The sequence below is a fragment of the Pieris rapae genome, chromosome 14, assembly GCF_905147795.1.
Source record: "Pieris rapae chromosome 14, ilPieRapa1.1, whole genome shotgun sequence".
Taxonomy (NCBI): Eukaryota; Metazoa; Arthropoda; class Insecta; order Lepidoptera; family Pieridae; genus Pieris; species Pieris rapae.
Window position 1 is genome coordinate 6,941,892 of NC_059522.1, and position 25,832 is coordinate 6,967,723.

A 25,832-nucleotide genomic window follows, 5' to 3' on the forward strand; every position below is an offset into this window, starting at 1 on the left:
AAAAGGCATACTATGGCTTTCTTAAAATTAAATATTTACAGAATATTTTACAAACACCTTATAAATAAAATAGTAATTTATTTAAGTATCTAGTTCTACAGCGCTTCGTCTAATAAAGTTTCTAACAATTAACCAAATAATTAGCTTAAACGATGCGCCCGGCTTTTTTCATCCTCAAGCTGTCATAATACAAATTGTATTTTACTTGTTTAAATTAGTATTTCGAATAGAATTCACGGTCTCAAGTAAAGGACGTGAGAAAATTATTTTAGGCAAGCATTGGGAGCGTCTTTCGTTTCATACAATGAGTATTTAAAACGAAAGACGCTACGACAGTTCGTAAGATTGCGATTGGCCAACAAAACTCTTGTCAAACCACAGACAGTCGCTTTCGCGGTTTATTTGACGCGTTGAACTTGTTTTTTTTTAAGAACTGACGAAGGAGGTTTGAATTAAAAGATTAACGTGTGTAACATGGCATCTCTACCATAAGTTTGACAAAGTATTAAACGATGGTTGCTAAGTTGTGTGAAAAATGGTGCACTAAACACTAAAAAATTTCCTACCAGTATTTCCACGCATGTTTGCTCGTTTTTAACGTTTAAACTTTGTTAAACTGATGGCACTTATTGTACGATATCCATTTATATGTTATAAAATTTCATCCCCAAAAATCCATGTATATTTTAGTTGAACACACGAAAAAAATGTTTTATACTAATCTATGATTCATCAAAGTTCATACGAATAATAAGTTCTTTTAAAAGTTATTTTATTGAAATAGATAATCATGCTAATTCTGGTGACTTAGCTTGGAATAATGGTGGTGGTGTTCTGTAAATCAGTGTTTACCCAAAATGTTTGGAAGTGTAGGTGTGACGTAGATAATAAAAATTTTGTATCTCTCATTTATTTTAAGTGAAGAAGCTTATAAGCATAAAACATTAAATCGTAGTACGTGTCTCAATACGATACTTATTTAGTTCATAAATCATTCCATTTGTCCTTTTCCGAAGAACGCATTTTGATCAAAGCTCATGCATGTCCAGATTAGGCAGTCTGATAAACGAGCTAGGTCTGGATATCCATAGTTGCTTTAAAATTGAAATTCGTTCATTTATTGTAATTTTAATTGTTTTGTTTAATATTTGTATTATCTCGTGATTGCTATGTTTGCCTTTAGATGCTAGTCAAATAAAAAATTGTATATGGTACTTCTTTTACCACTGTCATCAGTGTGCCGAATGTTGGCTTAGTTTTACGATAACATGATATAAACGTGTTTTGACTGCCGTGTTTCTCATCGCCATAATAATTTGGTCATAGCGATTATATTTTTCTTTTTACCTTATGTATAAATAATAATTTTCACAATCCGTCTTTTGTTTCTTTCAGAGACTTATATTTTTTAGTCTATTCGTCTCTTATTTTTTTCTCTTTAATGCCAACATTATCCTAACAATGACGAGCTCATAAGTTATGATTCAATTTGGTGCCGTCGTTCGGTAGTTCGCTTTATAAATTTCGTCAATTCATTTCTTGTTCTACAGATTATTAAAAAAATCATATAGAAGAAAACGCATTTTTCACATGAGTTTCAATTTTCTATTATAAACTTTTCTACTGCTCAAAATTCGTAAAGTAAAAACTTAATGCTGGATGTAATTTTTTTGTATCTTTCCAACAAAAAAATGACATCGAATTGTAATTTGTCGTCTCTCCATTGAAGTATTACATAAATGTGAAATATCAATAACGTAATGAGTGCGTCTGTGTCTTTGAGAAGTTTTCTGCTAGAAGACTGAGAGTCAGTTTGAATGATTTCTCGCTGGATGTGGTGGTGGAAGTGGTTGTAAAGCTGGATTAGCTACTGCTATGATGCTATCACCACGAGCTGCTACGACTTGAGGACGGGATTCTTCCGTTTCCTGCAAAAAGAAGAATAACACATTGCCCCGTCTTAATTGTTCACTCTGTTTCCTACATTATTTCAAATAAATAAATTTCATTTAAAAATTTTTTTTTCAACCGTGGTTGCCTGGAAAAAATCGCTCGAAAGTGATAAGGCTACCAGTTTCCTCTTTATTTAAATTTGTCAAGTTTATTATGTTTTTGTAACGAATTATTAATAAATATATACCGGACCTCGAGTTGATTTAAGGGTTTATCAATTTATACATAAATATAAAGTTTGTGAAGAGATTTAAAGTAACAGAGTACTGGGTCCATATTCTTTAACATCCAATATGTAATATAATAGCATAATTGGAATTTGCATAAAAAGTATCGATATCTGTATCGTTGTTGCTATTGGAATTTAAAGTTTCTCAAGTAGAAATTTAGAATATTTATTTCTTTTAGAACATAACCAATTTCACGTTTTCAAATACAGAACAGATTCGACATTTCGTATGATTGGCTTTTCAATCTGATAAATGCGTGTACATTTTATTTCTGAAATCGATTTTTATGCCACGCTCCCATTTCTTTTTTCTTATATAATATAATAAAAAAAGTGTGTTTGTACTTATGTACACGCGTTAGAAGTAATACTTCTTTGGTGTATCGAAAAAAAATAAATAAAATGTAGTGACTAAGGATAAATAATAAAATTAATCAAAAAGATTTTATTAGTAAATACTATCACCGTCGTATATGAAATTGATTTGAAAACACCACAATAATATTTATTTATTCAAACTGTTTAATTGTACTGTTACGAAATACGAGTTTTAAATATAAAATTACTTGAACATAGTTATAGATTTTCATGCCACCTAGACCTAACTTCATTATGTTAATTTTGTGTCACGGTGCGCGCGCATCGTAAAATTTCACTCTGATCAATTTTTCATAACGCGCCTAAAGAAGTATAACTTCAAAAATTTTCAAAAACACTTACAGGTGGTGGAGTACTGGTACTGGAATATGAGCACCTAGAGTCGGCATCGTCACTCTCGGTCTTCATGCCCCACCAACTGCAATTTTTTAAGTCAATAAACAATATATTATGGAATAACTGGATATGAAAAGTAGTAACTAATATACTAACGTATGGTTGGAATTTCTTGCGTCTGGACTTGCTCGGACACCATCTTCGCCTTCCTGTATTTAAAAATCTATTAGTTTGGTAAGAACCAAAGTGATACCGCCCCCATCGATACTACTAGAATACTCGAAAGTGCGTTGCTGGCATTTCAAGAATTAATACTCTCTTTTCTTTTATTACTGGATAACATAATTTAGAAAAATAGTTCAAAATTACGCCCTATAGAATATGAGGCAGCTAGAGCAACTACCGCCAGGTCCATCGTGCCGGACGCCCAGACTTGGCAGGAAGTCGTTCTTTGCATTGATTCTGAAGCTAACACACTAACCTAACACATAGCATTTTGTAGCCGTAGTACGCAGTACACAACAATATACCTTCTTGCCAACGCATTAGACCGCATCCTACATATAGAAAAGGGATTACCGCACGTTTTGATACGTGATGATTGCGATGCGCCCGATCCGTTGATCACGTGACCGAATAGCTGGCGATGACTAGAATTATACTTGATTATTCTAAAAATCTAACTTCAACCGGTCCTGGGCCAAAAGAAAAAAATACTTTGATTGACCTGACCAAGAACATCGAAATGATCACGTATCAAAGCGTGGGGTAATGTAGAATTTCTAAAGTAATATATCGCATGGGCCCAGATGAGTAACTTAATAGCAGCAATATAAGTGACTTTGTGAAAGAAATTAGATTAATAATAATTAGATAACATTTTAATTTAGTTTATATATAAAGCAAGCTTAGCAAGAACAATACGACATATAAATAGTTTTAATACAATTTGTATTAAAAACTTGGCGATTGAAAAGAGTGGCGGAAAGTTTAATGCCAGTTCTTCTTGCCCACTTTACGCCCTTGACTTGCGAACTGGTAGTAAATGTAAATTTACAATTAATTTAATTTTTTTGACGTTCATAAGTGTACTTGTTTACCTTAATGAATAAATATTTTGATTGATTGATTGATTATAAAATATCTATCGTAATAACATATTAGCTATCGTATTGATGATATGAAAACTATAGTCAATGTCGTGAAGTTCGTGCTAAGGCATTGATAAAAGTTCTGTTTTCTAAGTAAGCAAAAAAAGAAGAAAAATATAAAGGCTAGTTTAAAATATGTATCTAGAATACTACACAAGATTCAGTTTTTTATCTTTAGCCAGATCATCGTGTCTAAATTTAGATCAGAAGAAGTTTTATTATGTAAAGCATGCGAAAATTATTGTTAAAAGCAAATAAGTTTTCTACTTACCAGCTTAGCCAATACCGAGTTAGTTGCAAAATTAAAAGTGAACGTGGCTTGAATCGACTAGGCGTTAACGATACAATTCATGCTTACGAACGGTTCAAGCATTACGAAAATCTATTTAAAATTAAATGGATAGATGAAAAAACCTTTTTTCTGTTTTATATTGCTTGTTTTAAGAAATTTTTTAAATTGACTCAAATAAAGCATTTAATTATCAAACATTATATGAACGCTTCAATTGTAGGGCGATTCATAGTGAAAAATAAGGAATGGGTGCAGAAAAACGTTTACTTAGAACCGAGATTTGAATTTAAATTAGGACGTATGGTCCATAGAAAATATTATTTTGAAATTTTTTTAAAATGGGAACATTAAAAATTCAAATTCGATTTATGTCAAATGCAAAAATATATGCTAAAAAGGCGCCAAGTCGATTCTTCGTTATGGGCATTTTTTATTTGTTTTTTTTTTGTCTATGGTAACGAAATTTATGAACATCTTTTTAAAATTAGAACGTAGAAGGACGAGACATACACATTTCCGCATTTCTCAAGAAAATTAAGCTAAAATAAAGTAAGAAATTATTGTCATAATCGGCACTATTATAATAAAAATCTAAGAAAGAAAAAAAGAGATTGCCAAGCTGTATTAGTTGGAGTTAAAATGTTAGACTAGAGCTACAAAGCCGTGTTAGTCGTGCGCAGTGAGGTCGACGTGAGAGACCTGTCGCGGCCGTTTGCTCGGAGTCTCATCTTCATCTCTTTCTCTATCCTCTGCTGGAGTGGGAGGGAGGCTGAAAGATAATATTAAATTTATTTACATTGATTTTTATAAACCTACTAGGTTTTTAACTGTTTAAGCGTGAATACGTCAATTATTTTGTCTCAACTTATTTTTTTTATTCAATTTATCCCTAATGGGACTTAGTCCATACAGCCAAATTTTTTTTTTCTTGGGCTTTTTTTTAATACAGCCAAATTTGTCTCAACTTATTGAGTTGTGACATGTATGAAAGTAATAAAGATAAAAAATGATTTTTGATGATTGCGTTCAATAGACAGAGGTTCCATTCCGCAGATTTATTACGTAATAATCGAATAAGATTCTATAATTTTAGTAACATTTTTTTCAATTAGTAATTTTGATAATAATGTTATAGAAAAATTATTTTCAAAATTATAAATAAATATTTAACATTCGAATTATATGTAAATATATATGAAAATTAAAACATTCAAACATAAATCTTATATATAAAATTCTTGTCTCGCGGTGTTAGTAACCGAACTTCTCCGAAACGGCTTGACCGATTCTCATGAAATTTTGTGTGCGTATTGGGTAGGTCTGAGAATCGAACAACATCTATTTTTCATCCCCCTAAATGTTAAGGGTGGTCCATCCCTAAATTTTTTTATTTATTTTTTAGACAAAATGTTTCGTTTTTATTTTATTACGATACACCATACACCCCTCTACCCCTTATGTTTTTTTTTGTTAATTTTAAACTTTAATTTTTTGGCACAAAAACATGGCAAAACAACGTTTGCCGGGTCAGCTAGTTATTGTATAAAATATAACACGGACCCAAATAAAATGTATTATTAAAAAAAATTACCCATGCTTTGAATAGTGCAATCCAGCCCTTCTGACAAGCTGTCTTGCTAATGGGAATAGCTCATCTCTGCGCGTGAGCAAGGCGGGAACACATCGGCACATTTGAGCAGCCGCTTCGTTTACCATTACCTAGGAGTTACAATGAGTATCAATAGAGGCTTAAATTTAAAAAAAATATATCAAACTCAAAATATAATGCTAAAACTAATATGTGAGGATGACTATTATCTGAATTTAAAAAAAATGTTTTGGAAGTTCTCCTAACCCGAAATAATTATTCATAGGAGCAGAAATCATAACCATTTTATTAGCTCTATCAAATGTCATAATAAATATATAAATGTCATGTCAAATGTCATAAAACTAAGTATTATGAATATAATTGACAATTACCTCGTGCAATGTCAACGGTTTCTCCGGCTTCCTCTTACAATCGAATCGGCCATATATCGCCGCATACTTTCGTATCTCCTCCATCCTCCTTGGATCTGACTCTGGCATCATCATAACCAGCTCCAGATCTTTACACATTTTCTTCTTAGTATTCTGCGGCTTTGGTTCCAATTGTGGCAAATGCTTGCTCAATTTGTCTGCGGCGGTTGCCAATTTATGTACATGAACATCTAAAAGAACTGGTGTTAAAAGGGGCGAAGTTCCAGATCCTGGGCTGGAGCTGGAAGCTGGAGGATTGCTTTGCGGAGAGAAGGATCTCGTGTTAGGAGCTACTGGAGAAGAAGGAAGGACGATTTTGGTAAATGTATTGGTTTGGCTGTGAACCGGACTTGCGTTTGGGGCTGATGTGGTGGAACCACAGCTGTTTTCGGGTGCACCAGGGGACGGACTATACATTGGCCTGTTGTTATCAGGCGAGGCCACAGTGCGAGGTAGATTTGGCATAGATGGTATATTTAGTAGTCTTTGGTTGCATTGGATAAAAGGATTTTCGGAAGGACAAATATTTGGAACGATTGGTATCTGGAAGAGGGCAGGGTTATTCACCCATTCTTGGAGGGCTTTTTGGAGGCGTCTAACGTGAAGCGGTTTTGAGGCCATTCCAACCAGCGCCATGATTTCGAGGAATTCTTCCTCACCAGCGTCGCAGAGTTGCTGTACGTCATCCCCACCTGGAATGTGACACGTTTTTGTAAGCGAAATTTTTTTTTTTTGGACTTACAGTCGTGGATTTATTCGCGTACCTATATTTCATACAAATACTCTCGAACGACTCAAAAGCACATGCGTCAAGTGATTCAAATAATTTACAATTGTAACCGTTCAATCTGTATTAAATCTAGTCTAAATGTAAAATTATTTAGTTTGATTGATATTAAAATACTGTTGCAATGTGTAATCCAAATACTAATAACTGTATCTGGATCGTCTTTTAATTTTTCTTATAAAGGCTATGAAGCTACAAAAAATTAACATATGTGAGAACTATCACAATAAAAATTACACTCAATTCAAGAGATAAAAGGTCATCCCCAATCTTAAGTTTTTCTAATCTCCTTAACAACATTAATATGCAAAGTATGTAACGCTGCAAGTTCGTTTCGTCGGTATTGTAAAAACACTTTTTTAATTTGGATAAATATGCTAATTCTTACGTGACCATTTTTCGAATAAAAAAAACAAAAGACGCAGGACCGCCGGCCGAACCCTTCCTTAAATCAGTAATTGCCAGCATTATAGAAAGGAAAAAATAAATTTGCATGAGTTGCCTGCGCAGTTTTTTGTATGGAATTATATTTTTTGATTTCTTTCTTCGAAGATGATGAGAAGCAATTTTTTTCGATGTTCCTACGCTTATGTTTTATTTTCGTGTGATTCACACATAACTTTAATTTAGTCTAACAGTAGGTAGCAAGGTTAACTTTATAAACAGAATTGCGATATTTTTCTTACTAAATTTTATTTATTATACTAGTGTATATGTGTATAGGTAATATAATGATATGTAGTTTATTAACCTCATGAAATTGCTTTTTAGAAATGGGAAGAAAATAACTTAGAACAACAAAATGTAATAAGTTTAGTTTATTTAGAAATGTGCTGATTGAGATATTATATGAACAATTACCTAAACTATCAACATTTTATATGTTCGCAGAGTGCGTTCACATTAGCGATATGTATTTAATATTATATTATATTTACATCGTATTGGTTTAGTACTGAAAGGGGTATATTTTTGTAAATAAAATTTAATAAAAAAAAGTTTGCATATGGCTTCAGCGTGTTTAGTTAAGCTGTACCATAAATATATTTCATAGATACTAACCCATTTCCAATAAGGTGTCATAGTATGCAAGGAGACTTGCTCGTTGCATCACCCGATACAACTGCAACTCTGCTTCGTTAGATGGCGCTGATGTGACAACCACTGGAAAAGAGAAACAAATGTTGTCAATGAGTTTTACTATACGATAATAAGATTGCTTTTTATATTCTTTTATTAACTAAAAATAGTTAATTTTTTTGATATTATTTATGATTAATACCTCGCCAAAATATAATACTCTTTAGTATAAAAATTAATGAAATGTATAAAAACTACTTTATTTTATAAATAAATTGCCTACAACTGTTAATGTACAAGGCAATGTTGAGAAATCAAATTAAAAAAATGGAATTAGATTGGATTTGGAAATATAAACAATACATACTATAAAAGATACTTAATATTATTTCTATAACTTCTTAAATGTCACATTTAGTAAGAGATTTGTCAATTATTACTAACCTATGATGGTATATCTATGTATCTAGTTATCTATGCTTAAATGCTGGTAGTAAAAAGGTAATCGCAGAATTTTTACATCCTAATTCACACAAACATTTTTTAAATTGACAGCTATATTAAAATCGATAAGCAGACTACAGCCCAGACGTATGCGTGCAAATAATAATTTTCGTTCTGGCTCAAATCGCGTGCAACAAAAAACAACCCTTTGTACCAACCCTCGTAATAACCGAAAAGAATCGCTCCAACCGTTAAACGAAAAAATAGATGAATAAGAATATATAAGATCCCTTTTGTTGAAACGGGTTTGCTTCCCGCCAATGCGATGGAAAAATATTGATCATAGACAAGCGACAAAAAATGTTGCCACCCCATATGAATAACCCTCGAACACTATTGGTTTTTGTCGTATGAAAAAATGTGGGGTGTGTCGAGGCAGGTAAAAAAATTATACAAAAAATATATACTTGGTGTAAATATGTAATTTCGATTTAGTGGTTGAGTTTTTATACGTTTGTGTTTACTATATCATGTGTTCTAATTATAAGGTATATTATGTGGGTTACATAGGTAATTCGAATACGTATTAAATAGACACGTTAAAGATTCCGAAAATGAATGCACAACCTTTTTGTCATGAATAAAGTTTTTATTATTTAATATTAAAAATATATATTTAAAAAAAAAGAATTTTATTAAATTAACAAATAATATTGACTAATTACTATAACTAGTAGTATAACAACTATAATTATATAAGAACAACCTTAATTCTATAACATAACTAGACTAGAATAGACATTTTAAGACAGAAGTAATAAATGTGAACCTATGGTTACGCCATGTATGTGAACCTATAAAAAAAATATCTCACAAGCAAATAATGCTTTAAAAAATCTTGACTTTTTTTCCTCACTAAAAGAAAGTGTTCACAGACACAAAAAAAGAGTTCTCACTACGCAGCAATGTCCAAAAAACACATTTGCATAATCTTTTTGCATAAAAAATCGCCACTAGCATCTACTATGCAAATTATATTTTAACTAGATGAAGGGGTGTGAAGCGACCACATGGCAACTTCATTGTCTTTTTTTTATTTTAACTTATAAAATTGTTCACGTAGTCCTTCCGAGTTTGGTTTTGTATTAATTTAAAATAAAAAAAGTTAATTTTATGCACGTCTCACGGTGTCTTATATTTTTTGTTGGCAAAAACATTTGATTATCTTCAAGATGTTTCTTGTATGGAAATAAAGTTTTTTCTATGTTTTAAAACTCATATTATTTTTATTACTCTGGTTATAAATTAAAGCAGCTGATGGCACTACGATGACTTGGAAGATAACAATTGTATGTAGGTAATGAAAAACAAAACTTAATACAGATTAAATGAATAAATTTCGCGTGTAATGTAAACAATTTTTACTACTAGTCAAATTAAAAATATTTTAATGCATATTGAAGTGACATTTATGGTTAACTATCTAAGTATAAGACTAAGTTCATAGGTACGTTTCTCAGCTGAAAAAATATATATTAATTTCTCAATTCAAATACTTGGTGCTGAAGAAAATTTTCACACTTCGAAAAATTATCAAGTTCGATTTAGTTCGACACAAAAGACTATATCTAGCAGTTTCCTTTCTTTGGATATAATTTAATAATAAATTGTTTAAAAATAAATCCTATATTTATGTTAATGAAAAGATTCATCTAATTGCCGACGCAGTATTAAAACATACAGAAAATAATACATATTTATAAACGGAAATGACATTTTATTCCCCAATAGTATTTTATTAACTAGGCATTAAATTAACGATTAGTACATAGACGTAAACATCCTTCAATGTGAGTTCTAGCTATAAAACAATTAGTTCTTTCATGTGATACACATATGTATACATTTAATTCCTTACCTTATATTAAACTAATACAAAAAATACAAAAGCTCAAAAATTTAGGTAGGTGAAAATGATTAAATAAAACTTCTTTAATGAATGCGAATTTACAGTTTTTACGAAGCTTGACCTTTCAATTGCCATTTAACAGGAGGTGATCAATATGACGTGTAATTTTTGGATATCCATGACTGTCACTCACTACATAAAACTTGATTTCGTAACCGTTCAAAGAGAAGGATTGTGTTACGAACTTGTCCAAATATTAGCCTTATGGAGTATAATACCTTTAATGTATATAAATTAAAATTAATCGCAAAAAATGAAAAAAATGTTGCTAAGCGGAAAGTTCTAAGACGGCTGGACCAATTCGAATAATTTAGTTTTCTGTCTTTAGGCACGTTAGGGATAAATTATGAGAGTAAATTTTTACATTGCGCGCGCACATCGGCACAAGAAACTGACACCCTGAAATTAGCTATAGGTAAAACATTTGTATTTTAATAAACTTTTACAAAAAGGCAAAAGCAAGGATTAAATTTATGTATACTGTGTATGTGCTTGCTTTTGTTTTCTACATCAACGTCTGACATACCTACTCATAACAAAAACTTCATATTGGCTGACCGCATGAACCAAGTTGTAAACATACTAATTGATCAAGTTAAATTAGTATTTCGATTTTTTTCACGTGTCCAAAGACAAATTACATTTTAAAAGAAGCTCTTATTCTTACTGTGTTATAACATTTTCGTCATCTCATTACCGCATCTTATTACATCTGCATCTATATCGTGTGAAATACAGCTAATTCAAATACGAAAGTAATTAGGCCCCGTCTTCCTGCTTACCCAACGCCCCTTGTCTATGCTTCTATAAGACCTCATTCATAATACCTCAGATAAACAAAAAAACGTTATTGAAAGAGAAAAAAAACCGCTAATGACACTGACAGTGAACGGGTGACGTTTAGAATAAGATAGCGGATGTGTGCATGCATGTGATTAGGTGATTAACACTTGCGGTGATTGATATGCGTAATATGGTTTATGAATATTAATAGTTACAGGTTTAACGAGTGAGAAGAAGGGTTCACTGTCGTGCGAAGACGTTGTGTTCGCGGATTTAAAATAATAGGGTTTGAATAAGAATTTATAAAAGATTGGGTTCTCCAGTATTTATAAGTTTTAAACAAAAGCGATGTTAACGTTCTACAGGACAGAGCGTTTTCTGACTGAAATAGTGTCAAATGTGGACAGTATTAGACGTGTGTTTGAATCCAAGCAAATAGCAATAGGCGCAATCAACACTTTTAACGGGTCAGAAAAACATCTTGTGGAAACTAGCATGTCTTAGACCCAAAGATCAATAGTCTTAAATGAAATAGAAGACAAACCCAAGAATAAAACCATAAAGGTCCTAGGTTCGATCTCCGCCTGTGCACCAATGGACTTTCTTTCTATATGCTCATTTAGCATTTGCTCGTACGATGAAGGATAAAATCGTGCGTAAACTGGCTTGCCTAACACCAAAAAAAATCAAAAGCCGTCTAACAGGCACAGGAGGCAGATACTATTATTACATTAACTAATGATCATAAAACAGAGATCTGAGGCCCAGAACTAGAGATTGTAGCACCCATGATTCATTTTTTAATTATCTGAATAATAAGTACTCTCATGTTAGAAAGGGCTAGTTATATACTCATCTGCTTTCATTAACAAAAAATCCTTTGTTTCTTATAAAACGGAAATCACAGAATGACTAGCCGATTTACATACCAAATTGACCCACAAAAAGCACCGGCTCCTATATTTTTTCCTAGCGATCGAAAGTGATATTCGGCAGGTGGCAACACTTTTTCTAATAATTAATCAGTGTTGCATCTGTTTTGTAATTACAGAGCGAAGGGTTAATCAAATATAATAAAGAAATTAGTTTGACGGACATGTGTTTTTGAATTTAAATATTGTAGTTGTATTTATAGACATAATTTAAAGCAAGAAATAACTTATATGGTTGTAAGATCCACAGATACAATTAATACTTTAGACATTGCTTCTGAAGGACAATTGTATATTGTCCAAACATCCTAAGATTTTTTTACTAGCAAAGTTACACAAGTAGATGGTGACCCTAAAATGGGTCAGCAAAAAGTCACTCAATCTACTCCTTTACTCGCTCCCCTGACACACAAAAACGTAGGGTTGTCAAGGTATATTATTTAACGTCGACCAGTGGTTTTATTTTACTTGGACAAGTCTCATAAAAAAATACGTGGCTTCAGCTACTCTTCAGTTATTACATTAATAATATTATATACTACAATTATTAGAAATAACTTCATACATGGAATAATGAAGTATTTTAAGTTTGCTTATCTTAAAACGACACTAAAAGCCATAAACATAGCCCGAAGCGCCACTTAGACCCTTTACACATGTTTCCATTAAATGAAAAATTGTCTAATTGCTATCCTTCGAGAGCTTCGGGCACCGTCGTTAGCACCTCACGTTTTTTAATTGAAAAAATGCGGGGAGAGGTAATTTTGACCACCCCCAGGAGACTAACGAATAGGGTTGTCACTTTCAATTTCTATAAAATATATTTACTTACTAACAATTTGTTTTAACAAAAAGTAGTACTGTTAAGTCCAATACCTGTAAATATTGCAAATTGAAACATCAATTATCATCCAATGTTTTAAACTTATAATCTAAATGGAAAATCAATGCCTTAAAAGCCTATAAGGCACTTAGGATTGGTTATCCCCCTATTCTATAAAAAAAATATAACCGATTTGGAACCATGCTTAATTTCTCATTGTCATATTATTTTCATTCTCGTCTTCAGACTGTTCGTTTTCTTATATTATTAGGTCAACGACTTAAGAATCTAGTAAATGTTAGTAAAAAGTGTTGCTGCATAATTCTATTTTAAAATAGCTATAATATAATAGCGTAATCTATTACGATCTCAACCCTAGACCATACGCGGCATCTGTCAGTCAAAGGGTTGCACCCTTCGGACACTTGGCTCCCAATATGTTTACTTACCGACACTTAGTTCAGTTACATTCCACATAATACAATTTACAGTCCATATCTAGAAAATAAAAAGAAAAAAGTGTACTAATCCCCCACCCCCCCACACACACACACACCAGGTTTCACTGTGTTCACTGTCGCGTGCAGCTTCATTCATTTGAGATAATATTAACGGTAATTGACATAATTTATACATTCACTTACAATGTTATACTTAAACTACTGTTTTACATTACCTTTCATCATAGGATATGGATTGGCTTTGGCTGCCTTCTCATATGGTGCAGTTTTAAAAATCTCATTAATACAATAAATAATACATTAGTGAAAAATCCTGACAAAATTAAAGCTTTTAAATTGTAATTATATCCATTATTTTAATAAGTTTATCAAAATGTTACTCATTACTTAACCTGTTTAAATTCCATTTGTGTTTTTGTATAATTATATTATTTCAACTTACAGAGAATGCCACAAGAAGCATATCAACAGATGCATGGTCCAGTAATTTTTTATCTGTCCACATCCTCTCATTAAGAACGTTTTACCATCTTCCCGGAAGTTAAATATGGGGTCATTTATTCCCACACAGAGCACCTTACGGTTAAAACAAACTAATAATTTTGATACTGGCAACCCTTCCGTATTTTTTCTTTGCGTCCATTCAATCTGTATTCAACCTCTTCCGTGAGAACATCAAACATGACCAAAGAGTCTATAGACAAAAAGAGGACTCTATGGAGGTCTAATAAAAAACATAAAATTGGGGTCGCGAGTGGACAGTTGTCTTCATAAAAAGAGTTATTGCTTGGGAATGAATAATAAAAGACCTGATCCTCGATAAAACGGAATTATCTGATATCAAAGTAAAGGTGGTTCAATTTATGATCGAACATCACAACGAATTTGCAAATCAATACATTAACAAAATATTATTTTCTTTGCCTTAAAAATTATATTTTTCTGAGGCGTATCTAATTGACTATGCTTAGACTCTTTTCTATGATTAAATTTTATCGAAAATAAAATATGTACCAACAATTTATTTATATAAACTATTAGTTCTTATCGATGATAATTACCGCAGATGTAAAGAACGCTAGTAGTTGCTATTGTTAATTAAGTTTTTTCCCTCCTGCCTCCCTCGGCTACAGGTGTTGGATAAAAACAGACAAATAATACCAACGCTTGCGTTCTCACGAGGTTTTTTAGTACTTACGACTGGTGCCGCAATATGTATTTACTTGATCACTTTACTGCTATGGACATGTATCAAGACAAAATATGAGTCTTTCAAATTAATGAGTTGCCGTGACAAATCGCGTTAAATATTTCGTTGTATTATTAAATAAATTATATAGAAAAGATTCATTTCATCAAAAGATTTCATTTTCATTATGAAAATATCCATAATTTTTAAATCAAAATTACAGTGATTAATCAAGATTGATTAAACACTGTGAGAAATTGTGCATTTGCGCTCAAAATTTGAGGTAGGTTGTGCTTTCTAACCTTGGCTGTGATCCAACAAATACAGACCACAGACCTGAAAATGTCAATTGTTTCAGGCATAAAACCTAAATATTCCAATTTGCGGGAATGCAATGAAATTTTATTTTTTAGATTAATAAAAGCAGGAAACAAATTTACTTACATTTGATTTTTCTAAAAGCTACTAATTTTATAGATATAAAGTATCTTTTTAACTGCAATAAAAATCAATCAAAATCAAATTATGTAGAAGCTCAATGAAATTATTTTAATGACAAATGAATTCGAATGACACATGTTATTTCCGATTCGGTAAATTTTTGATCTCAAAAAATACATCCTCACCCACAACTCAAATTGACAATTAAAAAGAAATAAAACAAATCTCTATGGTCCTTAATGTCAATAAGAGCGGGAAACAGACAACTGACGCTTTTTTTCAGCAACAGGTGGCAAAGGGTTAACTTGACTAATGTATGCGTATTCTTAGAGAAAGCGTGAAAAATATAGTCAAAACATGTGGTTAGATCGTTTATTAATTAGTAAAGAAATTGAAAGTTAACCCCTTCAAGGAATTAGTAGAACCATTAAAAAACTTTCAATTATCTTTTTAAAATTAGGATTTATGTACAGCATTAATGTTCAGGTTTTTCTTTCATCTTTGTACGTAAAGATATACTTGAATGTGGGACAAGTTAGGTAATTTGAAAGAATTGTATCATGAAGACTAATCAATAAGTCAGAAATCAATTGTCAACACCTGTCAAAAAAGTAAACATCAATAGGAATATCTGTATCAAAGGTCTTTGACCTTACCATTGATAAGGTCAAAAGAGTCTTAACTGATCTAAATAAGGCCCACGTTTGTAAAGCTTTTCACCCACAAAGAATTGTTAACATAATTGAGAGTATATTAAAATAAACGCGTTTTATACTTGTAATAGGGTATAATTTTGTGTGGTTATAAAATGTGGGTCTGTCAGTATGATTGTCCGTCAAAATTGTGAAACATCTGCCAAGCAGCTGCTGAGATTAGATCGGACTTGTCCGTTCCTTCAAATCACCGTGGTCGCGGAAGGGTTAAGTTTTTTATTCGCATTTAGTAATAAGATTTATTCAATTGTCTCATTGCTAAGGTGTGGGTCAACTTGGGACTTTGTTAACCGCGATAGAAGCTGAAAGTAAATATAAATACATACATACATATTTTTTGTAGGATTTTCGATTAACACTTAAAATCCTTGTAACCTAAAGGTGAGGCTTATAAAACTTCGTCATAGACAGCGATGTATCAGAGAAATAGATCAATGGTAAAAGATAAAATGAATCGAATCGGAAATCGCTTCAATAATAAAATCAATAAAAATTAAATATTGCTTATAAAACTTTGTTCGGTCGACAACACCCTAAGGTATAAGAAATTAACAGATTAGTTTTTGCCGTCGAGTTGCAACCAGCCTTTCGTTCGCTTCTTTTGATAACGAAATGTAAGCTTTTTCTCGACTTGAATTTTCATGAGCACAATATTTATAGAGTCGTAATTATGTGGTGCCTCGCGCCCTTTCCATACACAATATTGTGGCAAAAACTATTCGACGAAAAAGGCGTTTCGAAGTCTTAAAGGCCGGTGACACACCTGCGGATTTTCGGCTATTTTCGTGACACACTAATTAGCCATATTTAACCTAAATTATAAACGACAAACGTGGATTAACGACAAATGAAAACGATAATTACGAGTATAACCGAATTTAAGCCGAAGTTTAAAATAAAAGGTAAGTTTAATTAGCTTTTGTGAAAAAAAACTTTAGTAAAAAATATAGGTTCTATCGGGCAACTTTTTGTTATTAATTCTTCATAATATAATGGTAGCAGTAAAATGACAAAGCAGCTGTAAGAAATAGAAGAATTTCAGCAATGCAGGCGCTGTCTTTTATGTATCAGGGGTCCGCGGTATGATTTTTTGAAAAGGATTTTCTTTTAACCAGTTCTGTTTTGGTAATATAATACTTACTTGCAATAATTTTACCTCTAAACTTCTTAATTATATATTTATGTCTACGAAGTGCAAGTTTTGCACTTTTTTTTACTTTCCTATATCTAGTATATTTATTATTACTTTCTTACTAGATGTACCTTAGGTAATCTGTTGCCTACATACTTATCTGTTTATAATATTCAGCACCCTGATAGCAATATGCCGTATTCTTTAATTAAATATCTTTTATATCGTTACTTTACATAGCCACAAAATGGTTGTATAATTTAATTGTAAGCCAGATATGAAATAATGTTACTTGCAAATTACTGACAAGTAAGCGCGGTATACGATTTCAAAGAGTAAAGACTATGACAGGCCGATTATCAAAAATATCTTTGACAGTTATTCCATAAGGAACTCAAATGTACGCATCCTTTCACAAACTTGACCATCGTTTTTATAGAGACCGGCGGTTTTGGGTGTTTTTGCAAATCCGATGAAAACCATAATGGCATTTTATCGTGCATAAGAGATGGTATCATTAATTATTTATAATAGGCTTTGCAGTTCGCAAAAGAAACTTGCATCTGTAATTTTTCGCTGCAATTTTTTTACCAGTGCGGAATTTTTTACGTTGCAAGATTGTTAATAGGGTGGAACTGGGTCGTGTCAATCATTAAAGCAGGAAAAAAATTTAATAGCCTGTGTTAAGTTATAGCAGTACTCCATACATGGTTAACGTTATTCTAACTAAATAAAAAATATTCTTATTATTTCACAATTATCTCGCTTGTCCGGCCTTAATAAGAATTTTTAAGTTAAATTCTTTTCATTCTGATATTGGTGTGACGAAATTATTAAGGATGTTAACAATAATATTTTGTAAAGACCTTATCAGAAGTAAGAATGTAAGAAAGATTATTTCGTTGTTATTTTAAGCTTTAGAGCTTTATTATTTAAAGATTTTAAAAATTGTGATAAATGATTTGATTGGTATTTTGATGTTTTTATTAGGGAAATATTTGTTTTACGTAGCTGGGAAATATTCAGAATAATGTATCTATTATTCTATTTTAATCTGTATGCATAGTTCTTTTGAAGCATGAAAGTTAGATTTATTACAGGTAAATAGCTAAAATCTACGTTTAACTATGTAAGAATTCTCAAAGAATGCGCAATAATGATAAAAAAACAGCTATTGATCGCTGATAAGGCGCCGGTGCCTGCCCTAAATGATCGTGGGCACGCGCATTTTACACTAACTATCGCCTTATACAGATTATTATATAAGGCATCAAGTCATTGGTAGACTATAAGAAAATTAAATATATCTCTTCCGTACTCCATTTACTTAGAGACTTGATAACATATTAATCAATGAGATTATTGAGAACGTGTTTGTTTCCGAATTAATAATTACATCTGATCCATGAACCGCCATTAAAAAAAAATATCCTTTGAAGTCACTTGTCACTTTTAATGATTTACTTAAAAAACAGACTATGCATCCTTACTGTTCACTAAGTTTCTCCTCAGACCTGGTAAAAGCTTTCTCACAACAAAAACTTATGAGAGAGAGAAAATGAAAGGTGTGTGAGGATCGGGCAAGTAAAAACCTAAGCAGCAACTAGTTTTGCTCGTTCCTATGAAGAGATTGAGAAAATATTTTCTACAAAGAATTTCTTTTTTAATATAATCGTTTTTACTGTTTTTGGGTCAATAAAATCTTAATATAAATAATTAATCCTTCATCCTTTTGTAATGAGTTGGCAGCACTATCACAAAATAGTTGTAAAAGTTGCTAGATTAGGTTAAAAAGTATGTAATATATTTGTATCTATTTTCCTAGAATATTCACATAGCAAAGCGTCTATTTCTGTTCATTTTTGAAAAATCAAAGCCGGACCAAGTATACCACAGGATCGAGTTAGCTATTGCAGCAAGTGGCACAGAACAGGGAGCGATAGAAGTTTCCCGGTTTGGAGCCCAAGACACATTTTGCGAGCCAACACTAACAGAGCAGCGAGTGAGTCATGCAATACTTACGTAGTAAAAACCTATGATTTAAGTAACCCTACAATTGCTCATGTTTCTAGTATATCAAAGTTTATACAATTTCTTCGTGTTTCTTCTTGTGCCTCAATCAATTTGAAATATTTTCTTCGTTCTCTTTAAAACCCAGAAAGCTGACTGTGCACCCATAGACTTGTGCAGAAACCGGCATGTCTTTGACCCAAAATGTCGACGGCGGGCAAAGAAGGTGTATAGACTGTCAAGTATAAGTTGGCGTTCCAGTGGCGGCGCCTCCTACAACCCTCTGTGTTGCCACTTTTTTTGTTTAGTTTGGATTGATGGATATTCTTAGATATTACATTAAAGGTAAATAAAAAACTTAATAACAAAAAATTATTTTTTATAGTAATTATGGTCTGTTAGAGGCATTATTCCTTCCATGAATTCTTCAGAGTCATCTGTGTCAGAAGAATCTGAGTCGCTGCTATTCAAATCAATTAAAAATGGTTCCATTACTGTTTCAAGGCGGTTGTCTGTCATACGATAATTATTTTCAACATTTATAACGTGATTACAGTGTTTCTGCCATTCTTCAGCAGTTATTTTGGAAAATGCACTATGGATTCTCTGTTCCATGTTTTCAGAGAGGTTCACGGTTCTTTCAGAAACACCTTAAATAAAACAAAAAATATTTTAAGTTATCCATCAATCACATTTACTTTCAAAAGCAATTATTATTTTTCCCTAAATTTGGGGATATAAATATCACTTTTAACTGGCAATACTTTACCTGTCAAAGCCGCTGTTCGAGCATTCACTTGTTGAAATGGAATAATCGGCCCATTGTTACGTTTCTCCTCTTCACAAAAACGTTTTACAGCTAGAATAATTTCTCTAGCTGCACTCCGCACTACTTTTGGCATGTTTCGTAATGATTTTTACACTTTAAAACACAAATTATTAGCACCGACACACGTGAGGCTACCAAGCTGTTAGAACTGTCAACACAACTGTCAAAATTAGTACCTTTTTCTGCCACACGCCAACTTACACATGACAACCTATAAAACAAATGACCACGAAACAGATACAGATAAGAAATCGAAAAGATCGAGACCAAACATTTTACGGCCACTGTTTTTATTTAAACATTTACTATATTTGTGTAGCAAATAAAAATAAAAAAATATTAAATGAAATGGCTTATTAAAATATTAGCTATTAAACTCTCGTTTGAATTTATTGATTTAGTATAAAAAAAAACAAGTCCTCGTACATTGAGCGCCATCCACTCGTAAGATGGGATATGACAGATGCCTCAGGCCTACCATAGATTACCAACCACGAGGCTATTTGCATAAGTGTATTCAAGGAGCAAGCAAATACAATAGTTTGAATTGTATTGAGTGTTTTGTTCGTACACAAATATGTTTTAAAATACGACAAATATTTTATAGATAAAAACAGTAGACTGCTATGGCGTGATTTTTTATTGCGTTTGAATAAAAGCATTTTGCCGGATCGGTATAAACAATATTTATATATACTTATTTGAATATATTGAGATCTAGAAACAGAACCAACGATTTGCAAACAAGTAAATAACAATACTAATATTAGTATTGTCATACTAAAGATGAAATTTTAACAAGTGATTCGTGATTCGTAATTTCGTCTGTATATTATGTTTGTAAATGAGTGTGTAAACAAAACGCAATATTACCCATAAGTTACATTAATTTGTATCTTGGAATGGAATTCTCTAATATCGTTAAATTATACATTAATTTACAATAATAGAGTTATAAATTCGCTAAAGAAGTTATTTTTTTACGTTTTTAATAGATAATTGTTTTCTTTGAAAGCTATAGCAATGGAACAAAAAATTCTTTTTTAGAGAAAATATAAAGAAGAAAAACCGCATGTTTTCTTTTAATTTTCCTTACACACAGCGGGCTTTATATCTTCGGCCGGCTCCAGCCCGTCTACAGCGCTTAAAAAACTTGCAAAGAACGAGTGTACAGCCTTAATAGGGATCCTTATTGGGAAAACAGCTTTTTCATACATACCATAAATCATTTTCATTATTCTACTTTTCATATGGAAAAAGTCTTTTGAAATACTTAAATATGAATTATTGGATGAAGCTTCGTTTGGGACATGATATGAAAAAATTACGTTCTTTTACACGGCGGTAGGTGCTATGCAATTACCTATATATTTTTAAATATGGAAGCTTTCTTTTATCATTTTAATGACAGTGACGGCAATTTGAGTTTATAGTACGAAGTATTGTACTAAAACATTATTCGATTCATACGTATATAAAATAACTGCTAAATTTGAGATTGAATATGAATAATTGATAAAGTCTTGGTAATAATTCAAAATAATTTACTTTATTATTATTTTTAATAACAAATTACGTCAAATCGACAGATACCCTATTTCAATTGAATATCACGTTTTAAAAATTGTAATTAGTTAAAACAAAGTAGTAGAAAATGTTCTTAGATTCAAGACTAAGGATCTAAATTGTTTTAAATGATAGTAACATGGAAAAACAAATAATTTTATTAGATATTAGAACGCATTTGAATAGGCCAAGTGAATAACACAATATTATGCTGAACCACGCTACCTATTTACATTTCGCGCGCTTTTGCGCCCGCCATTTTATTTCATTTCGTTTTTCAGACGGCGCAAAGCACAGGGTTATTATCAACTGCACGTTCAAGATATGTTTTTGCTTTTGAATTTCATTCAAATGTTTGCATAAAAGTTGGTTTTTATTCTGGGTCAGCATGTTTGCATTCAAATTTGTTTGCTGCTTGGAAAGAAACGCATTTGAATAGTTTTCTATGTTTAAAGAAATTCGAATTTATATTAAGAACCTTCTAAGGAGGTTTTAATACAAGTGCATTTAAATACATTTTAGCGTCTCAGAGCAAAAATTTAATTTAATGAAAACAAAAAAACATTAATTAGTAGTAATTACACAAAGCTTTTTTAGTTGAAGTTATCACTAAAAAGGTTATATTTAAAAAGACAGTTTGAATGCTATTTATAACAAACGATTTTTTTTCGGGACTTAAAACACATTTATGTAAAAGTAGGACTCTTTCAGCTATGTCTTACTTATCGATTTTTGAGTAGTCATAACGGTTTGCTGAGATGGTTTTCTCCACAGTACGTGTGTTTGATGAATCTATTGAAGCACAGCCGCTTCTCAACTCCATTGAGTAGCTTTAGCATAAGAGTTGCTTTTACTCACTAGGCACTTGTTAGCTTTCTGTTCCAGGTTTTATATACTGTTATAAAGTATGGACCGTTATGAAGTGGTGGACAGTTTACCCCATCAACACACTCACAAACTGAGTTGCTCGTAGATGTAAATATTCAGAAAATGATATGCCGTGTTCAATAGGCACCAACCAAGCTATAATGTATGTTTTACAAAATCTTGTCATACACAATTCTAGGCACTACAGAAATTGTGTATTGTATTTAAAAACACAATGAATGCAGTGCACAATGGTTAGTTTTTGCGAAACCGCATGTGAGAATCGTTTTTCCTTCATTTCCACGGTTTTTCCTTCATTACCTACATACTGTGTTGTTTTTATTGTATTTGATGTTTAAAGAAAGGTTTTAATACTTTAAAATATTTGTAATATTTATCTATTGTTTATTAACGGATTATTAAAAAAATTAAACAAATTAAGCAAACCTACGTGGTTTTCAAAATACAAAAAGCGGAAATTCCATATCTCGTATATTTTTTACAAAAGACAATTAAAAACAATGCAACAATAAAACACTAGTTCACATGGATTTTATTCCGGTTTGTATGAAGTATCAAGACATTTCAGTCGCATACAACATTAAATATCAAACAAAAAGCCCGTTGAAGACAAAGAGCCAAGACCCGGTGGTGTAAAAACGCAAATTACACCGGTAACGGCTTCCCATCCCGCGTTTCTTTGAATCGATGCGTTTTTCATCGCGATTACTTCAAGCAAAAAGATTGTAGGATTGTGATGAGTTCACTATGTAATCAGTTTTCTTGTTACTTTCCCGCGGTGATTGTACGGTGAGGTTACTACGCGCTGTAAAGCTATGCAGTATACGAAGGAGGTGACCCTATGATAATATTTCTTGAATCAGTAATAGTAAAGAATGTAGTGATAGCACAGTCATATAAAAACCAATGTATCGTGTCCGCATGTTGTAGGGACGGCACCGCTTTTCAAATTCTTATAGATATGTACCTACTTCGTTTTTGCTAATTAATGATTTATTATTATACTTTGTTTATTTGATATACGATAATCTTTTCACTTCTATATAGATTGTTTAACAAAAATATAGATTATATATAAGATTGTTAACATTCATTAAACAATAAATAAATATAAGAAAACTCAAGTAAAACCTATAAATTTTAGTCCGTGCAATATTTAATAGCAGCATTTCCTTGTACTGTGTTATCCAATATTTATATTTTATTTAAAATGATAGCTTCATTAATAAAAAATATATGAAGTATATTTCAAATATGTATCTTATTTTTTTAAGTGCGAGCATCACATATATTAATACTGCGCAACATTTTGGCTACAAACTACCATGAGTGGTCAAATATCACGATGTAATTTCAGGGAACTGGCGAGTTTGACGTGGAGATTAATATAAGACTGTTATGTATTTGCTTCTTTATTACAGAACAAGGGGCAAACGATAATTTCGCGTAATGCTACGTGAACATATACGCTCAATGCTAGACAGTACGTTGCCGGCCAAAATCTATACTATTATGCATGCATAATAAACTATATAATTAAAGTTAAGATTCAGCGGAATTTGTAGTAGTGAAACATGAAAATTACTCTTCCATTTGTGTAAATAAAGTATTGACAAATGCTTACCTATAATATGACAGGTTATTAAATGTATCAAAAATTCGTATGAAAATCGCTCGCAACATACGAACACTGGTAAAAAAATGTATTTTGTTTACAACCTTATGAACGACAATCTTTCAAAAATGAAGCTGTAAATTATACACATTTTCTACCGTAGTCCTTAGAGCGGACAAGAACTGTCAATAGTTCTTAGTAATATTTATATTGCCAGGATAATGTATTCAAAAAAAACTAAATGTCTTACAAAGTAAGACATTAACAAACACTCCTGTTTGTCATAACGTTATTTAGGATGTGCTGACGACCATACATACATATTCATTAAATTCCTTCATAAAAGGATAACAGCTTGCTCTAAAAAACTTCATACTCGCCATTTTGTCAAAATGTCATTATGTTTTTATTTAACAGGAAAAAGCTCACATAACATACCGATCATAGTATTCACCTATTGTTAACATCTTGTACCTAATAATTATTATTTAATGTAATACACGCAACCATTTGTTCTAATTTTGGAAATTAAAATAGTGCCAGACCACACAAACATTTTAATTTCAAAGTTATATTTAAGTTATGAAACTAGAATTATCAATTGATTTAATAGAAAAATACTTTCTACGGGAATATGACGAACCAAAAATACTAAGTAGAAGTTTGTTTCGACTCGAGTTCGTTTAGCCTTAAAATTGTACTTGTAATTGTATCTCACTTTTTTGTTTCATAATTTTAACTAGCTTACAAGGAAACATTAAATAATAAAAAAAAACAATAAATAAATAATAAATAATATAATAAATAAGTTAAAATCTCTGCATTCAACAATGAAACGAAATTTCAGGATATCTTGCTCTAATTAGTAGAATTACAATTTTCATAATAATTAAAGTATTGTAAAATAATATTATTGTGCCTTACTTGTTCCATTCACGTTTCTTCCGATAATCTTATTGGAGCCGTTGGGCTGCGGTGCGGGGTGCGAAGCACGTCCCGTTTCCTCGCCCGGACTCTCCATATCCCCCTTCTCACTCGCACACATTAACCCGCCAAACTTCACAACTTTTTTTTCTTTAATATGTCATGACAATTGATTAACACAAAAAATAATTTAAAATAAAAATAATGTATAGACTAAATAATAGATCTAGTAAAATAGTGTCTCGTTTGAAATTCAAATTGAATTTGCCGCGCGCTTCGCGTGTGGATAGTCGCAGTGACGTTTGCTTGTTGAAGCCAACCACTCGACTGAAGCCAGAGGGCCGCTAGCGGAGCCCTACGCTGCAGCTGCAACGCCCCGCCCAGCACCCCACAGCCCCTCCAAGCGACCCACACTTTCACATAAAAAAGAATATAACCGAAATTGTGTGCGTATAGTTACGTCTTTACACAAGGCGCTGGTAGGGACGAAAAGGGTTCGCGAGGGTCACCTTACACATTTTTTTAATGGCATTTATCGATCGAGTCATATTCTGTGGAACATATTTTTATGAAATGAATACGGAAATATTTTGTAATGACTATGTGAGTTTATAAAAGCTTTGTGAAATGAACTTTGAGTGATAGTTTTCGCTCATTCTTCGAATAAAGTCCATTACAGGCTAAATATAAAAATATACTGTATAGCTGTACATATAGATTTCGTTTATTGTAGCCTATTTCTCTAATATAACAATACAATAGTACTAAGTACGTATCTATTGACGTTTTTATCAATAGACATGATCTCTATTAAATGAGTTATTGCTATCATTATTTATGTATAATGTTTTAATTTTTTGTAATTTCAGTACATAATATGTATTT

General features: G+C 31.8%; 1 protein-coding gene across 1 annotated transcript; it reads right to left on the bottom strand.

Moving 5' to 3' along the window:
- Positions 1–25,235, bottom strand: LOC110998619 (NGFI-A-binding protein homolog). Its single transcript, XM_022267343.2, has 8 exons — positions 24,948–25,235; positions 8,211–8,312; positions 6,323–7,053; positions 5,931–6,058; positions 5,039–5,108; positions 3,053–3,105; positions 2,903–2,978; positions 1–1,928 (listed from the first exon to the last, which is right to left on the bottom strand). Exons 1-8 carry the CDS (start codon positions 25,066–25,068, stop codon positions 1,809–1,811), a joined length of 1,401 nt encoding a protein of 466 aa, XP_022123035.2. The 5' UTR covers positions 25,069–25,235; the 3' UTR covers positions 1–1,808.
- Positions 25,236–25,832: the final 597 nt, after the last annotated feature.